The sequence below is a fragment of the Hyperoodon ampullatus genome, assembly GCF_949752795.1.
Source record: "Hyperoodon ampullatus genome assembly, chromosome: 8".
Lineage (NCBI taxonomy): Eukaryota > Metazoa > Chordata > Mammalia > Artiodactyla > Ziphiidae > Hyperoodon > Hyperoodon ampullatus.
In genome coordinates, this window is record NC_136921.1 from 53647986 (window position 1) to 53674400 (window position 26415).

At 35.5% G+C, this 26415-nt stretch overlaps 1 protein-coding gene across 2 annotated transcripts in view; it reads left to right on the forward strand.

The window, feature by feature from the left end:
* Positions 1-26415, forward strand: part of R3HDM1 (R3H domain containing 1) — a gene marked incomplete at its 3' end in the record, with an annotated part of 110574 nt that overhangs the window by 13857 nt on the left and 70302 nt on the right. Inside the window, exons 3-13 of one of the 2 annotated variants that reach the window (XM_079710525.1) lie at positions 4946-4987; positions 5454-5543; positions 9324-9438; positions 10499-10577; positions 17329-17388; positions 17472-17612; positions 21983-22091; positions 22181-22276; positions 24578-24615; positions 24731-24781; positions 24894-25120. In XM_079710525.1, the coding sequence (XP_079566651.1) occupies positions 4946-4987; positions 5454-5543; positions 9324-9438; positions 10499-10577; positions 17329-17388; positions 17472-17612; positions 21983-22091; positions 22181-22276; positions 24578-24615; positions 24731-24781; positions 24894-25120 (1048 nt within the window). The remainder of the gene's footprint in view (positions 1-4945; positions 4988-5453; positions 5544-9323; positions 9439-10498; positions 10578-17328; positions 17389-17471; positions 17613-21982; positions 22092-22180; positions 22277-24577; positions 24616-24730; positions 24782-24893; positions 25121-26415) is intronic. The other variant, XM_079710526.1, reaches the window with a different exon arrangement.

A 26415-nucleotide genomic window follows, 5' to 3' on the forward strand; every position in this document is an offset into this window, starting at 1 on the left:
AAACTAACACAACATTGTTAATCAACTACCCTCTAATGTAAAAAAGTTAAAAAAAAAAAAAGCCTTAAAGATTCCACACATGTTCAAAAACAAAACCAAAAAAAAACCTGTTAGAACTAATAAATGAATTCAGGTAAAGTAGCAGGACACAAAGTCAGTGCACAAAAATCAGTTGCATTTCTGTACACTAACAATGAACAATCTGAAAAGGAAATTACAAAAGCAATTTCATCTACAATTGCATTAAAAAATAAAATACTTAGAAATTAACTTAATCAAGGAGGTGAAAGTCTTGTACTATGAAAAGTACAAAGCATTGCTGAAAGAAATTACAGATGACATAACTAAATTAAAACACATTTATGTTCATGGATTGGAAAACTTAATATTGTTAAAATGTCAGTACTACCCAAAGTGATCTACAAATTCAATGTAATTATCCTATCAAAACCCAAATGTCATTTTTGCAGAACTAGAAAACCCCATCCTGAAATTCATATGGAACCTCAGAGGACCCAGAATAGTCAAAACAGTCTTGAAAAAGAACAAAACTGTAAGAGTCACACTTCATGACTTCAAAACTTACTGCAAAGCTATAGTAATCAAAACAGTGTGGTGCTGGCATAAAGACAGACACATAGGCCAGTGCAATAGAGAGCCCAGGAATAAGTCCTTACATATATGATCAAACGATTTTTGACAAGGGTGCCAAGTCCATGGAGAAAAGACAGTCTTTTCAAAAATGGTGCTGGACTGAATGAAGTTGGACTCTTACCTAAGACCATAAACAAAAATTAACACAAAACGGATCAAAGACCTAAGAGCTATAAAACTCTAAAACTCTTAGAAGAAAACATTGAGGGAAAGCTTTATGACTTTGGTTTTGGCGATGATTTCTTAGTTAGGACACCAAAGGGGCCAGCCAAGGGAGCTTTCTCAGTCCCAGCCCCACCTCCAAGACACCCCATTGCCCAGGGATGCCTGCTATAAACTGCACACCCAAGAGGGAAGGGGCCACAGAGCCAGAGATGCCAGACCCATTTAAAGTCAACACCTTTAAGGAGGCAAAGGATGAAGACTAAAACCACAAAAGAGATTGAAGAAGGTGTGGGGTGAGACTGCCAAGATTCTGTATCTCAGCAAGCTCCCAGGTGTTGCCCATTGACAGGTCTATGGGCAGAACTTTGAACAACACTGAAAACAGCTGTTAAGCTGTGGAAGCTACTCTAATCAAATGATTAGTGCCCCTTGGCATCTTCCAGGATCACAGGCCCCCTGTGATGTATACAACAGAAACATACATCCCAGAGCAGTGACGTGCTGATCTTGTCCTCGCAGACAGCGGGAAGAAAGTTACTGGAACAGTTCACTTTTTCCAGAGAGAGAATGTGGTATTTCCAAGAAAAGAGTCGGTGCTGAGGGCTTCCCTGGTGGCGCAGTGGTTGAGAATCTGCCTGCTAATGCACAGGACATGGGTTTGAGCCCTGGTCTGGAAGGATCCCACATGCCACGGAGCAACTAGGCCCATGAGCCACAACTACTGAGTCTGCGCATCTGGAGCCTGTGCTCCGAAACGAGAGGCCTGCGCACTGCGATGAAGAGCGGCCCCCGCTTGCCACAACTAGAGAAAGCCCTTGCACAGAAACGAAGACCCAACACAGCAAAATTAAATAAATCAATTAATAAACTCCTACCCCCAACATCTTAAAAAAATCATAGAGACAGACAGTAGTAGCATGGTAGTTGCCAGAGCTTGGAATGAGAGGAGATGGGGAGTTATGTTTAATGGGTACAGAGTTTCAGTTTTATGAGTTACGGCTGTGGATTGTGCTGATGGTGACACAACATTATGAATGTATTTAATACTACTGAACTGCACACTTAAAAATGGTTAAGATGGTAAATTTCCTGTGTATTTTTCCACAATAAAAAATTGAGAAGGAGACTTGGCTTGGGCTAGGCTAAAATCTAAATATATGTAACCTGCTTAATCTAAATATATGTAACCTGCTTAATCCAGGGTCAAAAAATAAAGAAAAATAAATGGGGCTAGAAAAATGAAAGGCATGCTTTAAATAATTAAATTCATTTTAAAAATAATTTATTCTTATTTAATGCCAAACTTGTATTTTCTGCTTTGTTGTTGTGTGTGCATGTGTATATGGTAGATTTTCTGGTATTTATTATGTAATTTCGGTTCTTTGCTATTTGAAATGAAATAATAAGTGGTTTTTGTTGAATAATGCCACTTTGACAGTTTATAGTTTACTTATGTAGCACTGTATTAGTTTTCTGTTGGTGCGTGGCATATTACCACAAACTTAGAGGCTTAAAACAATGCCCAGTTATCAGCTCACAGTTATGTAGATTAGAAGTTAGTTGAGCTCAGCTGAGTTCTGTTTAGGGTTTCTCAAGGCTGAAATCCAAGGGTTGGCCAGGCTGGGCCCCTATCTGAAAACTCTGGGGAAGAATTTGTCTTTACGCTCATTCCGACAACAACGGCACCTCAGCGTTTTGCAGCTGGAGGTCTGAGGTCCATGTTTCCTGGCTGACTGTCGGCCAGGGGCCACTCTGTGCCCCCGGAGGCTGCCTGTAGGCCTCTTCATCTGTCCCCTCCATCTTCAAAGCCAGCTGTGCAGTGTCAGGTCCTTCTCACCCTTTGAATCTAATCTGCCGCCCCACTGCCAACAGAAGAATGTTCTCAGCTTTTAAAGGGATCACTTGATTGATCCCTTTATCACAGCTGAATTATCTGTATGTTAAGATCAACTGATTTGGGACTTTAATTACATCTGCAGAATCCCTTCACAACATTCTTTAGATTGGAGTTCGATTAAATTACCAGAGGAGGGGCCTGTTAGGAGGCCATCTTTAGAATTCTCTCTCTCACAAGTAGTATTTGACTCACAACAAGATTTTTTATAGATGTGTGATATAAAATACACAGGACTAAGATTCTAAAGATCTTGGGTTCTGTTTGACTATTTAGTAACTCTGATACTGGACTATAAGGCTCTTGAGACCAGCAATTGTGTCTTATTCATCTTTATAGGCCTAGTGCCTGGCACAGAGTCTGGCTTATAGCAGGAACTTAGAACATACTAAGTTACACTGAGATAATTTTACCCCTCTTTGATTTTTCTTTTTTTAATCTTCCTTCATCAAAGTTTTCTTATGAATTAAAACTGAGACGGTTAATGCATGTGTAAGTCATTGAAAATTCTAAAACATTACAGTAAGGACAATATACAGCCTCCCCAAACCCCCCGCCGCCCCGACTTTTTTTTAAATCTACCCTTTCACTGAACCTTTTCAAGAACCTTGAGAACTAATACACACAATATTAACTTTTATACCGGTAAAAGTAAACTGAAATAACTTGACCAGGGTCACCTATTCGTAAGAAGCAAAGCCAGAAACTTAAATCCAGTCCTACATGTGAATGCAGCTTTTACTTGTCAGTTAATCATCTCTCTTATTTTTAAAACTTTTAAGAGAAAGTGCTGTGCCTTTGTTATGTAGAATTATAAGGGATTAAAGCAGAGGACTGGAGTAAATTGTAAATTCTTTTCTGCTGCCTTAGAACTCATTTAGTCATGTGCATTTTGCTCGTATTCATCTATTGATTTTTCTCCAGTTTTTTTTTCCTGTAAACCCTTACTCTATGTAACATAACTTCTTTTAATTCTATTTTTAGTTGCGAGTAACAGAAATCCTCTTGAATAAATTAAAGAAGTGAGTAAATAGAGAAGACAGAACCAACATGTAAAAGCTCTCTTAGGCAGTAATGCCGTGTGCATTTGTGCATGCATCTGTACCATTTTCTTCTCTGTAAGAAACAGAAGATCATTTTTCTTTTTTTTTCTATTTTCATTTTGTTGTTGTTACTGCTGATTTTTAATGTTGGATAATCCAGGGTAAAAATTCCCAAGAATATAGTGCTTCTTATCTCAAGGACTTTGGCCTCAAAATGGGAGACAACACCCTGTTACTGTAGATTCTCATTTCTGTTGGTCTACAAGGAAGGCTTTTTCGGATGTTAGAATGAAATGGTACTTTTTTTCATATGTGAAGCATACTAATCTAGGTATTAAGGACTTTGTTTTATGTTTGATACCAAACTGGCTCCCTAGTGTTGAGTATAAATGATAGATACCTGGACCTGGTACTGTTTGGGGTTGGTGTTAAACAAGTAGATTAGAAGGAGGTGGAAGGAAAGAAAACCTATCTGGCTTCGGTTCACAGGGACTTCAGCTGCTTTCCCAAGCCAAAGCCTGGTGTCACAGACTAGAGCTACTCACCCCAGTGGGTTCCCCATTTGCGTGATTGATGATCTGGTGGTCAAGCTGAACATACATATTAGAACCTTGCCCACTTTTCTTCATTTCTGCTTCATTGCCTTACCCTAGATTAGGCAAGTAGGATTCCGTGCTAGTAAACTGGGGGTGTACTATGAAGTACAGTGCTGAAAAGGCTCAGTAGAGAGGTGGTTGTACTCTGACTCAATGGGCATTTGAAACATTCTCCTTAGTAAGTTTGGAACTTTGCTGAGCACAGCCACTTAAAATTCCTCAGGACTTTTGTGGGGGTTTTTTTTTCCCCTAACCTTGGCTAAAGTGTAATATGTTATAGAATACCAAAGAAGTGTATTTTATTTTGCTACTGTCTAAGAAGTTATCTTATAAATTCAGTTTAGCTCAATTAACACAGAAATTGTGGCTATTTGTTCACTTAAAGAACATGCCAACCCACAGAAGGATTTTAGAGAATCTTCTGCAAGTGTGCTTTTGGGAGGAATCAGTACTTCTTTACTTGAAACCAACTTTGATTTCCTCATTTTCCATTCTTTGCGCAGTTAGTTTCTCTGTGGTTTAGGATTATGAACTAAGAAGCAATCTTTCTGTTTCAGTATGAAATTTAATACAAATCTTTCTTGTGTATTCAGCGGCCACTGCAGTCATTTGGACAGACAGGAAAAAGGTCTAAGGTATAGTAAATATTTTGTGCTGGCATGCCAAGGGCCTTCATGCTTGATGAATCTTTGTTTTCATAGAGCACTGCATTCAGTTTAGTTTTGTCATATTTTCTTTGGGGCAGAAAGCTTATTTTGTTTTATTTGGGGTTTTTGTCTTGCCTAGTCGCTTTTGTGCACTGCTTTTATATCTATAATGGTTCTTCATCTGTAGAGAAAATGGCTTTCTCATCATTCTTTGGGTTTTGAGATTGGAGTTATTCCCATTCTTGCTATTGCTATTATTTTCAAAACTGCAGTTATTGTTTTCCCTCATAACAAAAGGTTTTAATGGTATTTAATGATACATTTAACTTGCACATTTCAGCTATGTCTGTACATGGCAGAAACTATTATAAAGAAACTTAAGAAACTCTAGGGGGCTTTTGGATATGCCCTAGATTTACGGAATGTAGTGTTAATTTTAAATACTTTTCTTTAGTCAAGCTCAAAGTTAAAGCTAGTTCGGAGCCTTGCAGTGTGTGAAGAATCTCCACCACCCCCTACAGCAGAGATATCACAGGAGAACCAGGTAAAAAAAAACAAAAACAATAAGCAAAAAAAAAAAGAAAAGAAAATTAATTCTTTAAAGGTATGGAAAAAACCTGCTTCCTGGAGAAAATTTTTTCACAATGTTAAATAAAATTTGGATGTGCATGTGTTATATATGTTTTTACTAAGCGAAACTACCAAGTCCAAGGCTTAGTGCAATGATTTCTCACTGGAAAAACTTAGAGATCATATAATTAACTGAGAATATGGCTTTAAGGGATTATAAGTTGTTATGGAAAAGTTATATTAAAGTAGTACTTCCAGTTAATGTGATTGTGATGAAATTTGCCCAAATTTGATTTTGGCTTTTAGAAATTTGTCAAACACCTCTTGAGTGTGAAGAGGAGACTACCTAAGACTTCTGCTTACATATCATTTTACTTAACCTGAATGTGTGGTGAAGTCAGTTTTCATATTAGCGTGTCTCTAATAGTTGTCTAATATTTCTAATTCCTCTTCTGTCTATGTTTGCAAAGTATAGAACTCCCAAGGCTCAAGCAAATAGTTTGGTTTTTTGCTTTTTATATTCTTTTTAATGCTATGACTTTACTTTTCTGTTAATCTCAGTTATGGATTGATCTTTGCCTTAGGCTACATTTGGACATTTACATATAATTATTTTTGGACCCTCTACCAGTGTTTATCAATGTGATAACTTTGGCTGTTTGTGGCTTGTTCTACTTTTTAAGAGTTTGAATAACCTAAAATCCCTCTGTATTCCAACAATTAGTTTCCAAAGAATTGAGGCAATTTTGTGGTTAAGACACATGACTGAATAAAGGAAAAGAGAAAAAAAGCCATGACAGGTTGTATGTCTTTTTTTTTTAATGCTAATTTTACGTTTGTTAATTCAAGCAAAGACTGTTATGCTTTGCCTTGATTTAGAAGATGATATCAAAAGCCTACTATCGATACTGAAGATAGTTGTCACATATTTAGAATGTGTTCTGTTTTTAAAAGCACTACAACTCTGTCTCTGAATTATAAGAAAAGGACTTTTTTGATAGATTATTTATTGTCAATGCACTTAATATCAGGTTCCTTTGAAATTTGTTCAAGTGTCAAGCAACATAGGGTTCAAAATTTACTTTTGATTTTTAAAAGTTCTTCTGTACATTCAGAGTAAAGAATGCACCTGTTCAGGGTGGAGCAGTTGGCAATGTAATGTTTTTTGAAAATTAACTTCTTCGTTTTGTTGACCAAAATGTTACACCATCTTAGCCTCATGGAACAATTATCGAAGGAGATAGAGGAAATGAGAAGGGTCAGGCATTCATAAGACTGTTAGTCCAGAAAAGGTGCCTTTTTTGAGAAAAACTGTAACAAACATGATCTTTGGTTTTATTTGGTACATTTCACCTATCTGAAAAATTATTGTGGGAGGCAGAAGTGGGGAGAGAGGGTTCTTACAGTACTGCATAAATTTGTCTAGTGAAAATTTATGAGAAAAAATTAATATAAGAAGTATATGTTGTATATTAATGTATATATTGTTCAAAACAGCTGAGTTACAGCATTTGGATAATGAATAAGGTGGTTATGCCAGAGTTCAGTTACTCCACGTAATATAGTCTTTCTCAATTTCTCTTGGATACAGTTAACTTTTTCTTTTGAGATAATAACCTATTATTACCCTCTCTGAACAAAAGATATTCTTTTTAATAGAAAGTCTTTTTCCCAGTCTTGAGTTAACTAAATTGCACCTGACTGGGAATTGGAAAATAAAGTTATTTCTTGTAAAATGTACTAGTATCTAATCCTTGATGGCAGAGATACTTTCCAACTAATAATGCTTGCTTCAGAATGTGATTTTTGAGGAATTAATCTGGAATAAAACTCATTTTTCAAAAGGTTGAGAGGCAATTAAAGAGAGATGTCATTTGTGTCTGATGAGAGCTAATGAGAGGGAAGTGACCTCAATAAATGATGTCAATTACAAAGTGAAGAGTAAAGGAATTACAGCTACCTATGGAGATATTGCTCTCATTTGAGTTATTTATAGTCAGGAGAGTTCGTGTGTAAGGACTTAGGCATTTAAAATATGTCTTGTTTATTTGCTACTGAAAACAAGGGCTCAGTACCAACTGAAGACAAGCCTCAGTACATTATGCATACTGGATTTTTAAATACAGTTCATCTTGATAAATAGTTTAATATCTGTAATTAAAATATGTGACTTTAGAAAGAGAATTTGGAAATGAAATCTGATAGTCATTATAAGTGCCTTTTAGTGAAGTTCTAAATGTGAAATCTTTTCTTCCAACCTGGATTTTATAGATTATCCTAGAGTAACAGCAATAGAGAAGCTGTAAGTCAGGAGAACTTCTAAATATTCTACTTCTGAAACATAGTTCTGGGATTCATTTTTAAATATCTATTTTACAGTTAAAAAAGAATGAGGAAAGTGGATTAGGAAATGAGTCATAATGAGAAAAATGACTGGTTGATGAACGTATGACATTGATTAACGTGTGTGGTTTGGCAAACAAGACAAAGGAGGACTTAAAGCAGGTGTTCATTATTTTAGTGGAAATTGCCAGTGCATAGCTTTTGTCCTATATCCTGAGCACAACTTTGAACTGGGATGGAATGGGAAGCAGAGTTGAAAAAAGATGAAAATAGCAGTCAGAACCGCATAGGAAAAAATATGTATGTATTTGATCTGAAATTCTTCTGCCAAATACTATTTTGAAAAAAATTATGTGGGGAGAAAATGTGCAATAGAAATCTTGGTGGCTGCAAGTTTAAGAATCCTGAAATTTATATCTTCTTCAATATTGACTTATCGCGCCTACCGTCACCACCAACCCTCTCCTAGAAAAGCGAAGTAATTGATTAATATTTTTCATCTCTAAAGAACAACTGTATACAGTAATTTAGCCTGCAAATAGATTGTACCTTTATCTTTAGTAGAAATGGTCTGGAAGTTAGTCTGCCTTTCTTTATAAGTTTGCCTGAATAAACAGAGCTATGTGATTTTTATCTATTTGAGCTATATGAATTAATTTCCAGTAATTCCTTTGGGTTCTGAAATTGCATATAATGACATTGTTTCAAAAATAAAATGTAGACATAGTTCTCCTTTTCAGTCTTAGAGAATATGGTTACTTTACAAGTAAATATTACATCATATCACTAAGGAAAACAATTTTGTTTGAAATCTTTCTAAAACAACTTTGTGGTGATTGAAGGAGGAACAGTGATAGTAGGCTCAAATAGGAAATAACCAAAGTGGGGGATTTGGTTTTGGAAAGTTTTTATTTACAGTTTTATATGGAAAGAAAATGAAGAAATATGAATTTATAATGGACACTCAAAGTATTTTTTGATAAGTGTTGACCTGACTCTCATATGTTCCTATTGTCATGATTGATGATAATTGTCATACTTTTGCTTGACCGTGGCATCTCCATTGCAAAAAAAAATAGGTTAAAAAGACCTTTGTTCTGTCCTCCAAGGGTTTTACAAGTAGATTCATTTAAACTATTCTTAAAAAAACATTTATTTTCTCTAAGATAATTTTCAGGATATGTTTCAATTGATAAATTCAACTCAAAGCCTTAATTTTAACATTTTTTATCAAGAGTTGATTAAAACGGTAAAAATATCTTAAGTTGTATTCTAGTTTGACGAATCTAATTGGATAAAATAAAAATCTTTTTCTCCATACAATTTTATATTACTCCAAAAAATACAAATGTGAGGTATTAACTGAATCACTTTATATTTTCACTTAATAACTGATTTTACCTTCCAACAGGAGAAAATTCAGATCCAGTTAACACAATCATTTGAAAAAGAGGAGAAGCCCTCAAAAGATGAAGCAGAAAAAGAAAAAGCCAGTGATAAGTTGCCCAGAAAAATGTTATCAAGAGGTTTGCAATTTATTTCTGTGTTTTTTAAACAAAATTTTAGTTTTACTGTCGATAATTCCATCCTTTACCCCTTGAATAATTTTACATAGTGTATTTCTATTAAAAATGATCTTGAACAGACCAAAGGGATGATACTGTTCTGGGCAAAATGGCATAAGGCAGTTCGGAACATCAGTAAGATGCTTTAGCCAAAAAACTGCAACACATGCAAAAGTCACCAAGGAAGATAACTGTCATGATCACTTATTGGTCTGTCTCTTGTATTGAAATAATGGAATCACTATAATTTGACTACTGATTCCACTAAAAATATATAGATTTTTAAATTCCTTATGATACAGAGAGCTGATGCCAAAATGTTCAGTATCCAGTAAGAATATTCTTGGAAACCTAGAATGTTTGTCTTTTATAATAAATTTTAAGGGACTTCGTCATATATCATTACAAGTCTATAAAAATGCTTTTTTAATTTATAGACCCAATTATGTTGACCAGTTTTATAAACAGCATAAGGGTATTACATTTAAGGGGAAGAAATAAACATGAATGTTGTAAAGAAACATTTTGAAAGCGAGCTTTTTGTGATAGACCCGATCAAATCTAATTAAATATTCTTTCAGAGTTACAGTTCCTGCCTATCTCCAAATTATTGCCTGCACTTATATTTGTAACTGAACTAAGCAGACTCAATTTGCTTCAAATGTAGTTAATTGTCTAAATCATTCTGATTTTTTGCTTGAGACATTTTTGAATATGAGGATTGTGGTGAGTATATAAAAGGATCTTTAAGAATTCAGAACAAATTAAACTGGCACATTTGAGAGATAAATTTTTTTAAGAATGTACATAGACATACAGTTACGTAAATCCATGTCATGCTCATTATATGGGAGTAGCAAAATTGTGGTCATCTGAATTCATCATAAATTCCATTTTCCTACTTTGTCAGTTTTTTTTCAATGTGGGGCATCTCATTTTATTTTAATATACATCATGTGTAAAGGGAAAGGGATTTGTTTCAAACAACTTTATACTGGGTTTTTGTGTTGTTGTTTTTTAGATTCCAGTCAAGAATACACTGATTCAACTGGCATAGATCTACATGAATTTTTAGTAAATACATTAAAAAACAATCCCAGGTAAAAATTAAATTTATAAGGTTTACATTGCTTCTAGAGTACCATAATTTTGTTATATATGTTTTCATTACTGAGTTAGAATAAGATTAAAATATTTAAAGTACACCAGAAACATTTTAGTTTCTTAGGGCTAAGATGTTGTTGGCCTCTATATGCACATGTATAAATATCTTTTTGCATTATATATATCACCATGATATAAAGATAATTCATACTCTGTAGAAATTTGGGGAAATACAGAATCACCAAGCTATTTTGACTCTTAATTGAGATGAAGAGTTATCATTAATCATGAAATAGGAGAGAGAGAAATATACCTCGTGATAAAGCACTCAACCAGATAACTTAGTGTATTCACTTATAACAAGTTTTTTGGACTTAATTGAATGCAGAATTTTTGTTTGTTCTTGCTTAGTTTATAAACCTCCAACCCAAAGATTTTTAAGGTGCTTATTTGAGTCACAACTTTAACTAATAGTGAAGTCCTTTGTTTTGCCAAGGTACTAGATAAATAGATTCAGCTTTTTGGCAGGTCACAACCCCAGTGAGGCAGTCTCCCCACAGAGAGGTTTATCCACAAAATATCTGACCAACATGTTCATGGGGTAGAAGACTTGAAGGTTAAGAACCCCTTCTCCAGATGTTAGCTTCCCAGAGTGGTAGTAAAAATTCGTGAAATCTTCAGTTTATTGGGTAGGTGCACATGAAAGAAAACAAACAACGCTCTTTAGTATCATTGAACCTTATCTCATGTCTTGCTTCAAGATACACCTTTAATTTCATTCAGGATTTATTGTTTCAGTACCATCTTGATTTCCTATTTTACATTTAACATAAACCCCAAAAGGGGTCCAACCAAAATGAAAAGTGGTCTCCTTGTAGTATGGGCTGAAGATGTATAAGTGTGAGGTGAGGAAGAAGACAGTCAGCTCTGCAAACTTATTCCTCAGTGGTCCCAACTGAAAGATGAATTCATTAGTCCATTGAACAGGCATTTCTTGGGTATATATCATGTGCTAAGCATTGTGCTAAACATTGTAGATATTAAGATGAGCAAAATATAATCTCTGGCCCTAAAATAGTCACTGTCTGTGTGCTAGAAAAAAAACCCCACGATATGTAATTAAAATAGAATAGATGTTGTAAAAGAAGTTTTTCAGGGTGCTTTAAAAGCACAGGGAGGGGATCCCAACCTCTGAAAGGATATGGGAAGGCTTCACTGAAAAGATAATTCCTGAGCTGAGTCTTGAATTCAGAGTGCTTTAAACTGGAACATGAGCAGCACGAGGGAGACAAGAGCATCGCCAGGGCACGGTCATACGAGATAGAGGTGGCATATCCAAGCAAAGACAAGATTGTACACTCTGGCTCTAACAGGGAGGCATGTGGCAAGTGATTCTAGAAAATGAGGCAGAGGGCATTGTTGAGGAATGAAGGCAGATTATGCAGTTGTCCTCAACCTAGGATAGTACCAACACACTGGGGTGGTGAATGAGTAAGGAGTGCTACTGGTAAACTAGGGATGCAATGATCGACGAAAAATAGTCTTACTTGAGATGCCAGTAGTTCATCATTTGAGAAATACTGAGTATGGCATGCTACATTGAGGAGTCATGACAGAATTTTCAAAAGGGTGATGCTATAATGAGATTTATGTTTTAGAAAGATTACTTTGTTGGTGAGGGGCCAAGATCATAAGCAAGGACTGTGGGTTGACGAACATAGAGAAGAATAGAGAGGAGAGGACACGTTCAAAAGACATCTCAGAAGTACTGTGGCAGGACTTGGTAATTATTTGGATATGGAAGAGTAGTGGCACGTTGGAGCAGAGCAGAACAGCTGCTAGATTTCTGGCTGGACTGACAGCTAGTCCCATTAACAGGGGAAGTAAATAAGGGCAAGCCTGAATGGAGTATGTTCTGTTATAAATAAGTATAGTTTGAGGTGCCTGATGGAAAGCCACAGTGAGATGAAGTGTGTCGGCAGTTAAAAGGCTCTGGTTTTCAGGTAAATGAGCCTGGCTGCTGTTATCGGCAGCCATCAGTCTTCAGTAGAGGTGACTCTTGCTTTGTATGAGTTTACCCAGGGAGATGTAATAAATGACAAGGACAAAATTCTGTGGAAAGACAACGTGTTAAGGGTAGATGTGAAGGAAGAGACCATGGGTGTTAAAGATTGCAAAAGAATCATGAGAACGCTTGTATTAGAAGTCAGCCAATTGGCGACAGTATTGTGAAAGGTAAAATGAAACAATCCATTAGATGGAGGAACTAGGAAGTTGTTGGCTGTTTTAACAAACCATTTCACTTGCGGTAGGATGGTGGAAACTAGAACTCAATAGATTAAGGAATGGGAGCATGGTAGAAAATACATAGCTAGTTTGTGTAAAACAAGATGGGATCTTAAACAGGCAGAAGTTTTCTTTCTTCTGAACCTGTAGGAGAGACATCAATAGGGACAAAGATAGAAATCTATATTTATACGTTCCAAAATATTTTTATTTTGTGCAATTCTCTTGTTTTCCTCTACAAATGAAAAAGTTTTAAAGTTATCTGCATACATGTTTTTAAAGTGTACAATTTAATGGTTTTTAGTATATTCACAGATACGTGCAACCATCACTACAATCAATTTTAGAACTTTTTCATCACCCCAGAAAGAAACCCTGAACCCTTTTGCTATCACCTCTCTATGCCCTGAACCCTAATCTAGTTTGTCTCTACAGATTTCCTTGTTTTGGATATCTCATGTGAATGAAATCATATGTATGTGGTCTTTCGTGATTGGCTTCATTCACTTAGCATAATATTTTCAAGGTTCATCCATGTTGTGTAGCTTGTATTACAACTTTAATCCTTCTGTGTATGCATTTTTATTTGAATAAATATATAGGTGAATCATTCATGTAATGGCTAATGAATAAGTTATTACTAATGTCAGTGTGGATTAGAAAGTTGTAGCTAATGTTAAATTTTGTGAGAAACAAAATTTGCCTAATTGATGGCTCAGTGTTCTCTCAATGAAACACACAATTAATTGCCAGATATACGTGGCACAAAATTAGTAATAAGTCTGGCAAATTTCCATTAGAGCTTTCAAGATTGAATGTTGCTCAGAGATTTCTTCTAAATGTTAAGCAGATTCACTTTTAGTGATACTAATATTTAGCTAACGTTTTATTTCAAATTTTTTCTTCAGATCATTAATCTTTTATCTTGTTCTCATCCCAATGAATAAACTTAACCTCAGGTGTTAAATAACAGTTTATCTGGAATTCCTGTTTCAAGAAATATTATCGGAAAACTATAATAACTAGTCATTACTAGATTAGAACCCGGGAACCTGAAGTTGTCCAAGATAGAGATTACACTCACTCACACGGTTTTTATACCTGTTTTTGTATTGATTTTATACCCATTTTGTGTAAATTCCACAGTGTACTAAAGAAACATGGACAATATAGGCAACTATATTACATCGCTAATGGAGGGGAGCAGCCCCATGGATAAATCCTGAGAATGGATATTGTAAAAGTAAACTGTATTGTTCTGGGGAATATTGTACAATTGCTGTGTTTGAAATATTTTCTAAAATTACCTTTACTGGAGGTAATGTTTAAATCATCTTATTTCTTGCTTGTTGCAGATATTTGACCCAGGTCATGTGGAACATTGGGAAGCGGGTGGTCAGATGGAAGCATTGTTGCTTTCTTCTTTTTTATTTGCCACTTGTATACCAGCTGCACACGCTTTCTCTAAAGTCAGTTCTGGTATAATGACTAGAACACTGGTAACTAAAAGATTCTTGCCCCTTCATTTTCACTTTAGGTAGTAGTTTACTGGTCAGTTTCATTGAGATCTTTGTTTTTATTATTTCTTTAATAAATAGACAGCATTTACTGGTCTATTTTTAAAGGTTATATGATAAGTTCAATGTGTGCCTACTTTTAGGTTCATGCGCTAATAAACCTTATGCCTTAAGCAAAGGAATTTGTGGATCTGTTAGTTTGATGTATGTAATACTTCTATAAAGGATTATTAATTTTTAACTTATGGCCATTACCAAAATATCTAACCTTGATTTCAGATTTGAAAATTTGGAACCTCGGACCAAGCTATAGATATATCATGTACATATACATACATAGTATCATATACATACATACATGTATCATATACATACATAGCTATATGATACAGGCAGGAAGTGTAAATCTTGAGAACTTAGGAAAGCTGTTTTCCTAACAAGTTCTACTTTTTACTAACTGAAAATTTCGTAAACTAAGCACGGGAATTTATTTAAATAAATGGCCCAGGTAATAATAGAAAATTCTCTGCAATCCATAGATCTACATGCGAAAGGAAAAAAAAATAAAAACCTGAATTTGTATCAATAGCTAGTAAAATCGTTAGATTTTGTTTACTTTCATGGAGACAACGGAAATTTGTTTTCAATGCCAGTTCATTCACTGAAGAACATTTCACATATCTTAGGCCTGCTGTTGAGCTCAAACAGAGGAAACGAGTTTAAATGCACTGTTTCATGAATGCTGAATAAGTTGCCTGCCTCAGATTCCTTTTTTTTTCCCCTGCAACAAGTATATAAAATACATTAGGAAAGTTACTGAAAATTATATCATCTCAAGACAAATTGACCCCCAAAAAATTAGAAGAAAAGAGGGTCTTATAGTTAAGTAAATAAGTCCTTTTTTGGGGAAAACCTTATGAAGTAAAAATTTCCCATCCTCCCCCAAAATTTTAAGGAAAAAAATATTAAAAGACATGGATGAAATAATCTGATTAATTTATTCCACACAAATACATTTGTTGAGCTCCTCTCTATAGTCCACGTAACTATATAATGGTAATTGTGATAAACGCTATTAAAGGTATGAAAGAAACAGGTTCTAAGAAAGAATATAAGAAGCTGTCCTAGGCAAAGGAAACAGCTTGTTCAAGGAACCAGCTTGGCAATTACAGGGATAAGCTAAAATGGTAAGAGTTTTGTGAGTAAGGGGCAGGAAAAGAAGCTAAAGAGATAGATGAAGACCAGATCATGCCCACCTTTTAGGCCACATTACAGGTGTTCAATTATAACCTATGAGCAGTGAGAAACCCGTGATAAATATTTAACCAAGGCCATGACTTGTGCTCACATGTGTGTTTCTCAAAGATTGTTATGGATGCTCCAGGTAAAACAGATTAGGAGGGAACAAGGGAAGATACAGAGAGATAATACACTACTATTACAGTAGTCAAGTCAGAGATCCTGATTGCTTGGATCCAGGGTAGTGGCAGTAGAAATAGAAGAAAAATAGATTGAAGATAGATAAATTTTGCAATAGTAATTAACTACATAGGAGGATTTTAGAAAGCACAGTAATGGGCCAAAAATGCTTCTAGTACAATATGCCAAGTGAAAGGTAGTGCCACTTGCTGATAATGCAGAATACTAAAGGAGAAACAGGTTTAGGGGCAAAATTGAATGTTGCTAGAATTTGAGTTAAAATGTAATCCTATTTTCAGCTTTGGGTTTGAAATCACCACATAAGCATGTTATTCTCTTGATTTTTTTCAACTGATATAAAAATATGTATGGTTAATATTACTCAGTTTTTTATAAGACTTCTTCCACAATATAGAGAGAAGATCAAACTCAGAGCTGATGTATAGACTTTCGGGCAACTTAAGCAGGGGGCACTGTTTCCTTTTAAAATTTGAGAGGGATCTACTATATAGTGTTTATTTGGGAGGGAAACATTAACCTCTTGGCCTAGTTTTCTTGATCTACAAAATTTTAGGAACAGAACTGAATGATCTGTAAAGCTACTTCTAGCTTTAAGGTTCTTTGAGGGTTTTTTTTTTTTTTGTTCCTGTTTTGTTTTGTTTTTCCCGCATGCGCATGACATTTACAGTGAGCACAGGAATACTCTCTTGAGCCATGTTCTTGGTGTGTGAGCAAGGAGGTCCTTTGAAAGGGAGTGGTACCAGTAACTTATTTTGTAAGTGTGCTAAATAGGACCCTAGTGGTCTAAAGGAACACATGCAGGTGTTCCCTATTTATTTTACATGTTGGAGGTCTTTGGTTCATTTTGATTTTTTGTGGGAAAAATTCCCAAAGTCTTAGAAATATATAATAGTGATTTTCAGAATGATTTGAAAAGTCCTCTCCTTCTGAATTAGAGTTAGTAATATAGTTCATACTTCTCTGCTATAGTTCCATTTATAGACTAGCATTGGATTCCCCTAGGAGTATTCCCGTTGTTACTGGCATTGCATGTTCTTTAGAGTACTGTTTCTGTGGAGTTCAGGATGATACCAAAGTCATAAGCCTAACTAAAGATGTCTGTTTTCCTGCTACCTCTTAGCTTTATTGAGTAAGGAAGTAAGGACTAATATGCTGTTATAATCCATACATTTGCAGAACAGAATCTAATATAGTAATATTTAGCAGATCAAGATATATCTGTTTTAAGAATGGCCACATGATGATAATTGTTGAAATTGGATGATATTCTCTCTACATTTGTGTATGTGTGAAATTTTCCATAAAATTTTAAAAAGTAATCTTTCTTTTAAACTATGACTTTTTTTTAGAAAGCATGTAAACATTCTAGCATCAAGCTTGTGATGTTCTTCAATATACAGGTTTTTACCCCCCCCAAAAAAAATAGCCCTGTAAATTCAACATTTATGATATGATTAGGTCAGTGTTAAATTTTACATATAAGAGTTTTCATATTTTGTTTCAGGGACAGAATGATGCTGTTGAAATTGGAACAAGAAATTTTAGATTTCATTGGTAATAATGAGTAAGTCCTAACCTTTAACAAGAAAATAAATTGTCATCACAGTTCTTCAAGATTTACTAAATTAGTTTTTCTTCTACTTTTAGGTCTCCACGTAAAAAATTCCCCCCAATGACATCTTACCATAGGATGCTATTACACAGAGTCGCTGCTTACTTTGGATTAGACCACAATGTTGATCAGAGTGGGAAGTCTGTCATAGTAAACAAAACTAGCAATACAAGAATGTAAGTATCAAGAAATGTAGTTATATATTATCTATGTGTGTGATACTACTTTATCTTTCTGTAGCACCTTTTATCTCAGGTTTTCCACATGTTTTAGCAGCCTAATTCAGCTTAATTCAGCCTAATTCAGCTTTGTGACAACCTTATGTGACAGGACCAAAAAGTAGATTTAACTCACAAGATGTAAAATGCACCAGTCTGGACTGAAATAAGACAGATGAATGAGGATGGGTTTAAAAAAACCCTCAAAGGTCATAATATCAGTAATGTTTAATAATCATTCTCTTACGGATTTTTAAATTAATATAATTTAGATACCTGTGGCCAACCTCAGGCAAATTTAAAAGAAAGGAGAGAGCAAACTTTAACACCCTTACATTTAATTAATTTTCTATCAGTTTACTGTCTTTTCCACGTTTGTTTTTGCTCCTTTTCTTCCACAAATCTCAGGACTTACTGGTTAATCCAGTATCATCCATAATGTTTTGTACCCTTCTGGGCTATGTGTAATTGACTGAGGAAGAAATTTTAAGGAGTTAAGAGGAATCATTTGCTTTAAAAAGTGATACCTGTGTAGTATGGTGAAATAGATAATCAGTGCTGATGGGAGCAGAAGGCCCAATGCAGAGGCCTATTTGTGAAGCTAATGCAGTTGAGTTCAGCTAACATTATACTTCGCGGTGGTTTCCTATCAAAAGAATTTTCTATATTAATTTCATATGTGGCGGCAGTGGATCTGTGATAATGAGCAGCAGACAGCTTCAGGTGCCATAAATAATGCTTTTCAGTTCATTGTTTTTCTTCCTTCCTTGAAGCTAGACTTCTCAGGGTTCTGTCTATTATGAACCCTTCAGTTTGCACGGTTTATAAACAAATGAATAAATAAATTCATTTATTTCCTTTTTGTTATAATGGCCTTTACCCTTGTAGCTGTCATATTGTTTGCTTGACTAAGTTGGTTTTCTTCCATTTCAAATAGTATTTTGTCAACTAAATAGATATATTGGTGGAAGCTGGTATTTTTAAATGATTGTTACTACAACTAAAATTAAATTAATGAAGACAGATGTCTTTGAAAAGGAGCCCATATTTTCGGGGGGATTAAATTTTACCTGCAAATGGGAATCTTATTTAATTTTCCTGTGCCTGTCTTTCAGTCTTTTGAAAATATCCTCATCTTTTAGCTTTTTCCTAGTTAGTTATATGATGGCTAAAGTGGGATAGTAACCATAACATATGAGCTGGACTTAAGGTGAACAGAACTCTACTTCATTTAACCAGTACCTTTCAACATTACTCAGAGCTGCTGGATGCCCAAGCATGTGTACATTAGCAGGCATTTTGACTAACATTTCGACTGGTGACTCTCTAAGGTTTTCAATACAGTGTAACCTCAGTTATTTGAATGCTGCAAGTGATGTCAAGGTTCTCTTTATCCAGATAATGAAAAGTTTAGCTAAACACAGATGTTTATGATGTACTTAAAGAAGAACGGATCAATAGCGTAATTATTACTAGACATTTCAGATCATTGAAGTTACACTGTATTCTTATTTTATTTCTTCTGGAATATGAAGAAGGATGTAAATCAGAAAACCTTAGAGATCTGCTCCACAATGAATAAAAACAAACTTGCCTTTTCCTCATAGGCAGATTACCCGCTCCAGCCTTGAACCAGTGGTGTTGTGGATGTCAACAACCCGGTGTCCACTGGGGTGTCTCATTGGAGCGGGAAGTTGGCGATTGCAGGGCAGTAAATTCAGGCATCTATAAAAGACAGAGGTAAGACAGTCTTAAGGTTAGCTGAAATGCCTGCTAATGCTGTTTGGTGTGGGGATCCAGCTGCTCTTAGAAAAGTTGCCAGGCTCTTGGTTAAATCTTATAGTTCATATTGGTATAACCATCTCTTTTTTCACCCAAGTACAAATTCCTTCAATAAGAAAATGTGATTTTGAACAGCTACAGAAATAGTTGATATAAGTAAATGGGGCAATCATGGACAAATAAATAACAACATACTGCCATTGTCAGAACTACATAGATAATCCTTCAAATTCCTAAAGAAAGCAATCTTTTTCTTATCAGTTTGGTCATGAAATCTTTTTACTTTTTATTTTTCTCTTTAGTTCTCTGTATCACTTTATGTGGAGATGTGCTCTGTTTCACTTATCTAAGTATATTTTAAAATATAGATTTCTTCAGCTTACTTACATAATTCTCATTTTTTATTTATTTATTTTTTTTTCGTTTTGCGGTACGCGGGCCTCTCACTGTTGTGGCCTCTCCCGTTGCGGAGCACAGGCTCCGGACATGCAGGCTCAGCAGCCATGGCTCACGGGTCCAGCCGCTCCGCGGCATGTGGGATCCTCCCAGACCGGGGCACGAACCCGTGTCCCCTGCATCGGCAGGCGGACTCTCAACCACTGCGCCACCAGGGAAGCCCCCATAGTTCTCATTTTAAAATCTTTTGCATCGGGCTTCCCTGGTGACGCGGTGGTTAAGAATCCACCTGCCGATGCAGGGGACATGGGTTCGAGCCCTGGTCCAGGAAGATCCCACATGCCGCGGAGCAACTAAGTCCGTGCGCCACAACTAGTGAGCCTGAGCTCTAGAGCCCGCGAGCCGCAACTACTGAAGCCCGTGCGCCTAGAGCCCGTGCTCCGCAACAAGAGAAGCCACTGCACCACAACTAAGAGTAGGCCCCGTTCGCCGCAACTAGAGAAAGCCCGCACGCAGCAACGAAGACCCAATACAGCCAAAAGTAAATAAACAAAATAAATAAACTTATTTTAAAAAATCTTTTGCATCATTTGACAGGAGGTGGATACAGTACTTTACTAAAAATTCACTAGGTTAAAACAAATATTCAGAAGTGTTACTTGATTACTACATATAATGAAATATCTGGTCAAGTTTGCTGAAAATGTCATTACTCAGGTTTATTAGGTTTAGAAATTTATTTAGGGTATTCATAATACATTATGTGACTACATAATATATATTTAAAGTATATGTTAAAAAAATTGCTTAGGGGTTCAATTAGCCTTTATTTCCTCTAAATATATTTTTTATATATCACATATTTCAGTTTTATAATAGGATGGTATTACGTCTCAAGAGTGTTGAATGGATTAATTTGTTGAAGCTGAGAGTACATTTCAGAAAGTGAAGTTTTATATAATTGTAATTTTTCAAGGGCAACAACCTTATGTCTGTCTTCTGGATCTCAGCAGAACTTGCAACATTTCCATAGAGGAAAGACCGGCCAATCAGCCATAAAATATGTTGTTAAGAGTTCATAATCATTACTTTAGGTTGTAACATTAACCTTCAAAAAAGAACTTCTCTTTTTAACCTATTTCAATTAATATAAAACAAAGATGTACCCTGCTGTAATTATGAATTCTTGGTAACTTTATTGCATTTTGAAGTAGTCTCTTAAGCTTTATTAATAAATTCAGCCACAAAATATTTGATTAACACCAAACCAGGTACTATAGGAATGTAACATAAAATACTGTGCTATACTTTTTTCTTTGTCCCAGAATTGTTTCTTAGATTTAGAGGAGGCAATGCAAAGATGATATACAGGCTCTGAGTCTTACATACAGGGCTCCAAGTATGGCTCAGTCATGTACTTGCCCTTTGACCTTGGACCCTTGCTTTAGCCATTTGAACCTCAGTTTTCTCAGTAATATTTATTTTTTTTATTTATTTTTTTTTTTTGTGGTACGCGGGCCTCTCACTGTTGTGGCCTCTCCCGTTGCGGAGCACAGGCTCCGGATGCGCAGGCTCAGCAGCCATGGCTCACGGGCCCAGCCGCTCCGCGGCATATGGGATCCTCCCAGACCGGGGCACGAACCCGTATCCCCTGCATCGGCAGGCGGACTCTCAACCACTGCGCCACCAGGGAGGCCCAGTAATATTTATAATAATAACAAACTTCTACTGAGTGTTTACTGTTTTAAGTGCTGGTCATCTATTAATTCATTTCATCTTCACAACAGCCTTATGAAGTAGGTACACTGTAATTCCTATTTACAGATGAGGAAACTAGGGAAAATAAAGGTTAATAAGTAATTTGTGTAAGTCCTAAGCAACTAAATGTTAAAGCTGAGTATTTGAACCTTAGCAGTCAAATTCCAGAGCCCACAATGTATTTCATACAGCCTTTCAGTCATGACATGGGGTAGTTAATATTTTCTCATAAGATTGTTTTGAGGAGTAATTGAGATAACATAAGTATCTATTAATGGCACTAGTGAGTGATAACTTATATTTATCACCTTCCATAAAACATTATATTTAACTTTTCTGTAAATATTTTGTATTATCTTTTTTGTTCCCTTGGTTTTTGCTTTTTTTTTTAGACCTGATCAGAAATTTAATGAACATATTAAGGATGATAAAGGTGAAGACTTTCAGAAACGATATATCCTCAAGAGAGATAACTCTAGCTTTGACAAAGATGATAACCAGGTAACCTAGCATGATTAGAGCATTTTTATGGGTGCTGGACTTACACCAGCAGACCATTTTCCCAAGATTAATTGTTCTCTTTGCTTCAGATGAGAATACGTTTGAAAGATGACAGAAGAAGCAAATCTATAGAAGAAAGAGAAGAAGAGTACCAGAGAGCTAGAGACCGAATATTTTCCCAAGATGTATGTTCTAACTTATATTTAGATCTTCATGTGTAAATATATGCTAATTGCATTATAGGGGTTCACTCCTCCCTCAATCTATTGATCACATATACTTCTAACTATATTTGTTACATATAAAGTCACCCCTGTAGAAATACTGCAGTCTGTCTTGTTCATGTTAATGATTTAGTAGTTTATAAAATACTACTTTGCACCAGTTGTATAAACTTTTGAAAAGTTGAAAGCAGATCGACTAAGGAGTAGTATAATAGACTGAGTATATAGTTTATGTAATTTTTTTTTCTTCCAGACTTCTCACAAGTTGAGATTTTTAGAACATTGGTCACTGTCTACAAAATCATGTACTCTAAATCCTACTTGTTAGTGGACTTTTCTTGATAAATAACTTTTTCTTCTTTTAAAATACAGCTAATTGATTTTTCAGATTAATATTTGTTTTCCACTTTATAAGTGATTATATGGAAGAGATCTTTGTTGTTGTTGTTGTTGTTTTTTGGCTGCTCTGTGCGGCCTGTGGGATCTTAGTTTCCTGGCCCGGGATCCAACCCACACCCCCTGCTTTGGGAACTTAGAGTCTTAACCATTGGACCACCAGGGAAGTCCTGGAAGAGATCTTTTAAGTGGCTGATTATTTTACGCATATATTCAAGGGAGAATCTGTTTGGTTTTACCAATATCTGTTAAGCACCTGCTCTGTGCAGTACTGGATACTAGTCAAGGATATAAGAATATATGTAATTTGTCTTAATACCGCCAGAGATAGAAGTTAGCTCTGTATGAAAAAAAAAAAAAAAAGTAAATGACGTTAAAATCTAGACTGTCAGTTAAAACTTTATAATATTCAACAAATCTTATTGATCATGTATAGTAGGTGCTGTGCTGGGCACTGGAGAACATATCCATGGACATTTACATTAATTTATCTCCTAAACAACCCTATATATGGTAGATACTATCACTGTTTTTATTTTATAGATAAGTAAACTGAGGCTTCAGGAAACTAAGTAAAATAGACAAGGATCATCCAGCTAGAAAATGACAGAGTTGGGATTTCAGCCCATGTCTTCTGAACTCAGAGCCTAACCTAGATCTATTTCTCTCTCTAGTTTGTGAGATGGATGAGGTCTTTACCCATGATGAGTATTCAGATAATGACAATATGGTGTGTGATTTGTATAGAAACATGAAGGTAATATAGGGAACACAGCAGAGAAGCACCACAAACCAGAATTGAGGAGTGAGAGGGAGAGTTAGCTTCCAAGAGAAGAACTGAAGGAGTGAAGTATTCCGTGTCCAGGGTCAACATCTTCAGAGAGCCAGAGATAAAGGAGAACTTGACACATGAGGAATTGAGAGATTCAGAGTACCTGGACTGTAGCCTAGGTGACAAGAATTGAGGGACGTTTCAATTGGAGAAATAAGCAGGAAGCAGGGGACTTGCTCCTGAAAGCTAGTTAAGGAGGTTGGGGCTTTTAGCTAGAGCAGGGGTCAGTAAACTTTTTCTATAATGGGACAGATAATGAGTATTTTAGGCTTTTCAAGCTATATAGTCTTTATTGCAACAACTCACATCTGCCATTTTAATATGAAAGTATCCATAGACAATACACGAATGAATGGACATGGCTGTGTTCCGATGAATCTGTATTTACAAAAACAGGTAGCTGACTGTAGTTTGCGGACCCCTGTGCTAGAACGAAGGGGGCTACTAAGGAGGGAACAGGCGTGATCAGATTGATACTTTAGAGAGATAGCTATGGCTTCTGCTGTTTAAATTAGATGAAAAGAGCAAAACTGGTAGCTGGAAAACTAGAAGACGGTTGTAATAATACAAGATGCAAAACAGATGGTTGCCTGAGTTAGGTTAATAGCACTGGAGGATTTTGGCTGTAAGCTACATTGAGGCGTAGCTGATTGTTCACTGCTACAGCTACTGCCAAAGCACAGATGATCAAAATATTTGTTGAGTGAAGGAGGTGGAATCTACAGACAGGTGTATACTTCGAATATGTAATAGTGAAAATGGGTTCACTTGTTAAATATTTGAATTTCAAGTTACTTTGTACACAAAAATGAATGGCTTCAAAAATGTATATCTGTTAAAAATAAGCATCGTATCTCCAAGCCAAAATAATTTTTCATTGTCATTTATTTTTGTAACTTATCACCATGTTTGATTTGAGGGGTGAGGGTAACTACTTTTTTAAAATTATAACACGATTTGTGTTGTCATCATTAGTTTCCAGGTGGCATTATCTGACAAATGCTCAACTTTTTATATCTGTTCTTTCTTTCTAGTCCCTGTGTTCCCAAGAGAATTATATTATTGACAAAAGGTAAGGGGCTTTTTAACATTTGTTTTGCCAAGTGTCTCACTGATGCTAATAAAAATAAAAATGTTTAAAAAAAATAAAAAATAAAAATAAAAATATTTTATGAAAATGCCAACAGAATCCAAGACGAGGATGCTAGTAGCACCCAGCAGAGGCGCCAGATATTTAGGTATTGGAAGCATGTTTTCATGCAGTACACAGTATTGAATATTTAAAGCATTTTTTAATAATTTTCCTTTTTGTCTCTATTAGCTTTTCAAAGTTTTATTTCTAAATTACAGAGTTAATAAAGATTCTTCAGGGAGATCAACAAATAGCCATCAAAGCAGCACTGAGAACGAGTTGAAGTACTCTGAACCCCGACCCTGGAGCAGCACAGATTCAGACAGCTCTCTCCGAAACTTCAAGCCTGCTGTAACCAAAGCCAGCAGCTTCAGTGGAATTTCAGTTCTGACAAGAGGTGATAGTTCTGGAAGCAGCAAAAGCATAGGCAGGCTTTCAAAAACAGGTATAAATATCTGTCTAGAACTGTGCAGTCAAAACATTAGTTTCCCTAATGTTGTCTTAGCTCTTTATTCATCATGTGGCTTCTGTAATTATCCTAAAATATAGGATTCCTACCAGCCGTACATTGAGCACCTCCAAAGTACTTAAGAGGTAACACGTTTACTGATATTAGGATTTATTCTCTGTGTGAGAGAGATTTACAGAAGGCATCTTTCCTTACCTAGGATTAGTTAACACTGATTGCATTTTCAGCTAATACTATAATATTATTGAGTGCATTTCATGATAAAGTTCATTTGCCATTCCAAAAAAACATAAAATTGCTGAGAAGTTTTTGAGGAATTTAAAAACTAAAGAAATATAATACAATGTAATTATGGATAAGTAGAAATTTCAATAACATTCTCATTCTACTAGCTTCTTTGCTTTTAGATTATGTAACTTTTAGGCTCCTAGCATATTTCTCTTTTCACTTTCACTGGCTTCGATACTAAAGTTCACGTCTCTTTTAGGATCCTCATGGATCTTTATTTGTATCCCAAAATAAGCATGAAAATCAGCAGAAATGGCTCTTTATCCTTTCAGGTAAAGCCTAGATATATGGTTTTACACAGATAACAATTGAAGGGAGAGGTGTAAATTTGAAGGTGACAGTAAATTTTTCTCATCTCTGACTGTAATTCAGTACTTTAAATTCTTAAGGTTTGTGAATTGCACTTGTCATCTTTTTAACTTATAATGTGGATATTTAAAATGTCTTAGTGTATATGATAGACTCTTGCTAAAGATAGTAAATTTTATGAATATAAGAAATATGCATATGTACCAAATATGCATTTATTTGATAAACGGTCACTTAGTCATCGTGTCATCATAACAGGAAAATAAAGTACTCATGTGTCGTGAGAAAGTCATTTACACACACAGCCAAATTAAAACATTTTTATTTATTTATATTTTTTTGCTGCATCGAGTCTTAGTTATGGCACAGGGGATCTTTCGTTGCGGTGCGCAGGCTCCAGGGTGCGCAGGCTCAGTAGTTGCAGCGCACGGGCCGAGTTGCCCAGCAGCATGTGGGATTTTAGTTCCCTGACCAGGGATCAAACCAGTGACCCTGCATTGCAAGACATATTCTCAACCTCTAGACCACCAGGGAAGTCCCTAAAACATTTTTAGAACATGTACTATTTATAATCTATATTATCTTCAGAGATGAAAATAAATATTTAATTCTTTTTTTAGGAAAAATTTTTTTTTCATATAGTTCTTAGAGATAGTCTTTTTTGGCACAACTTA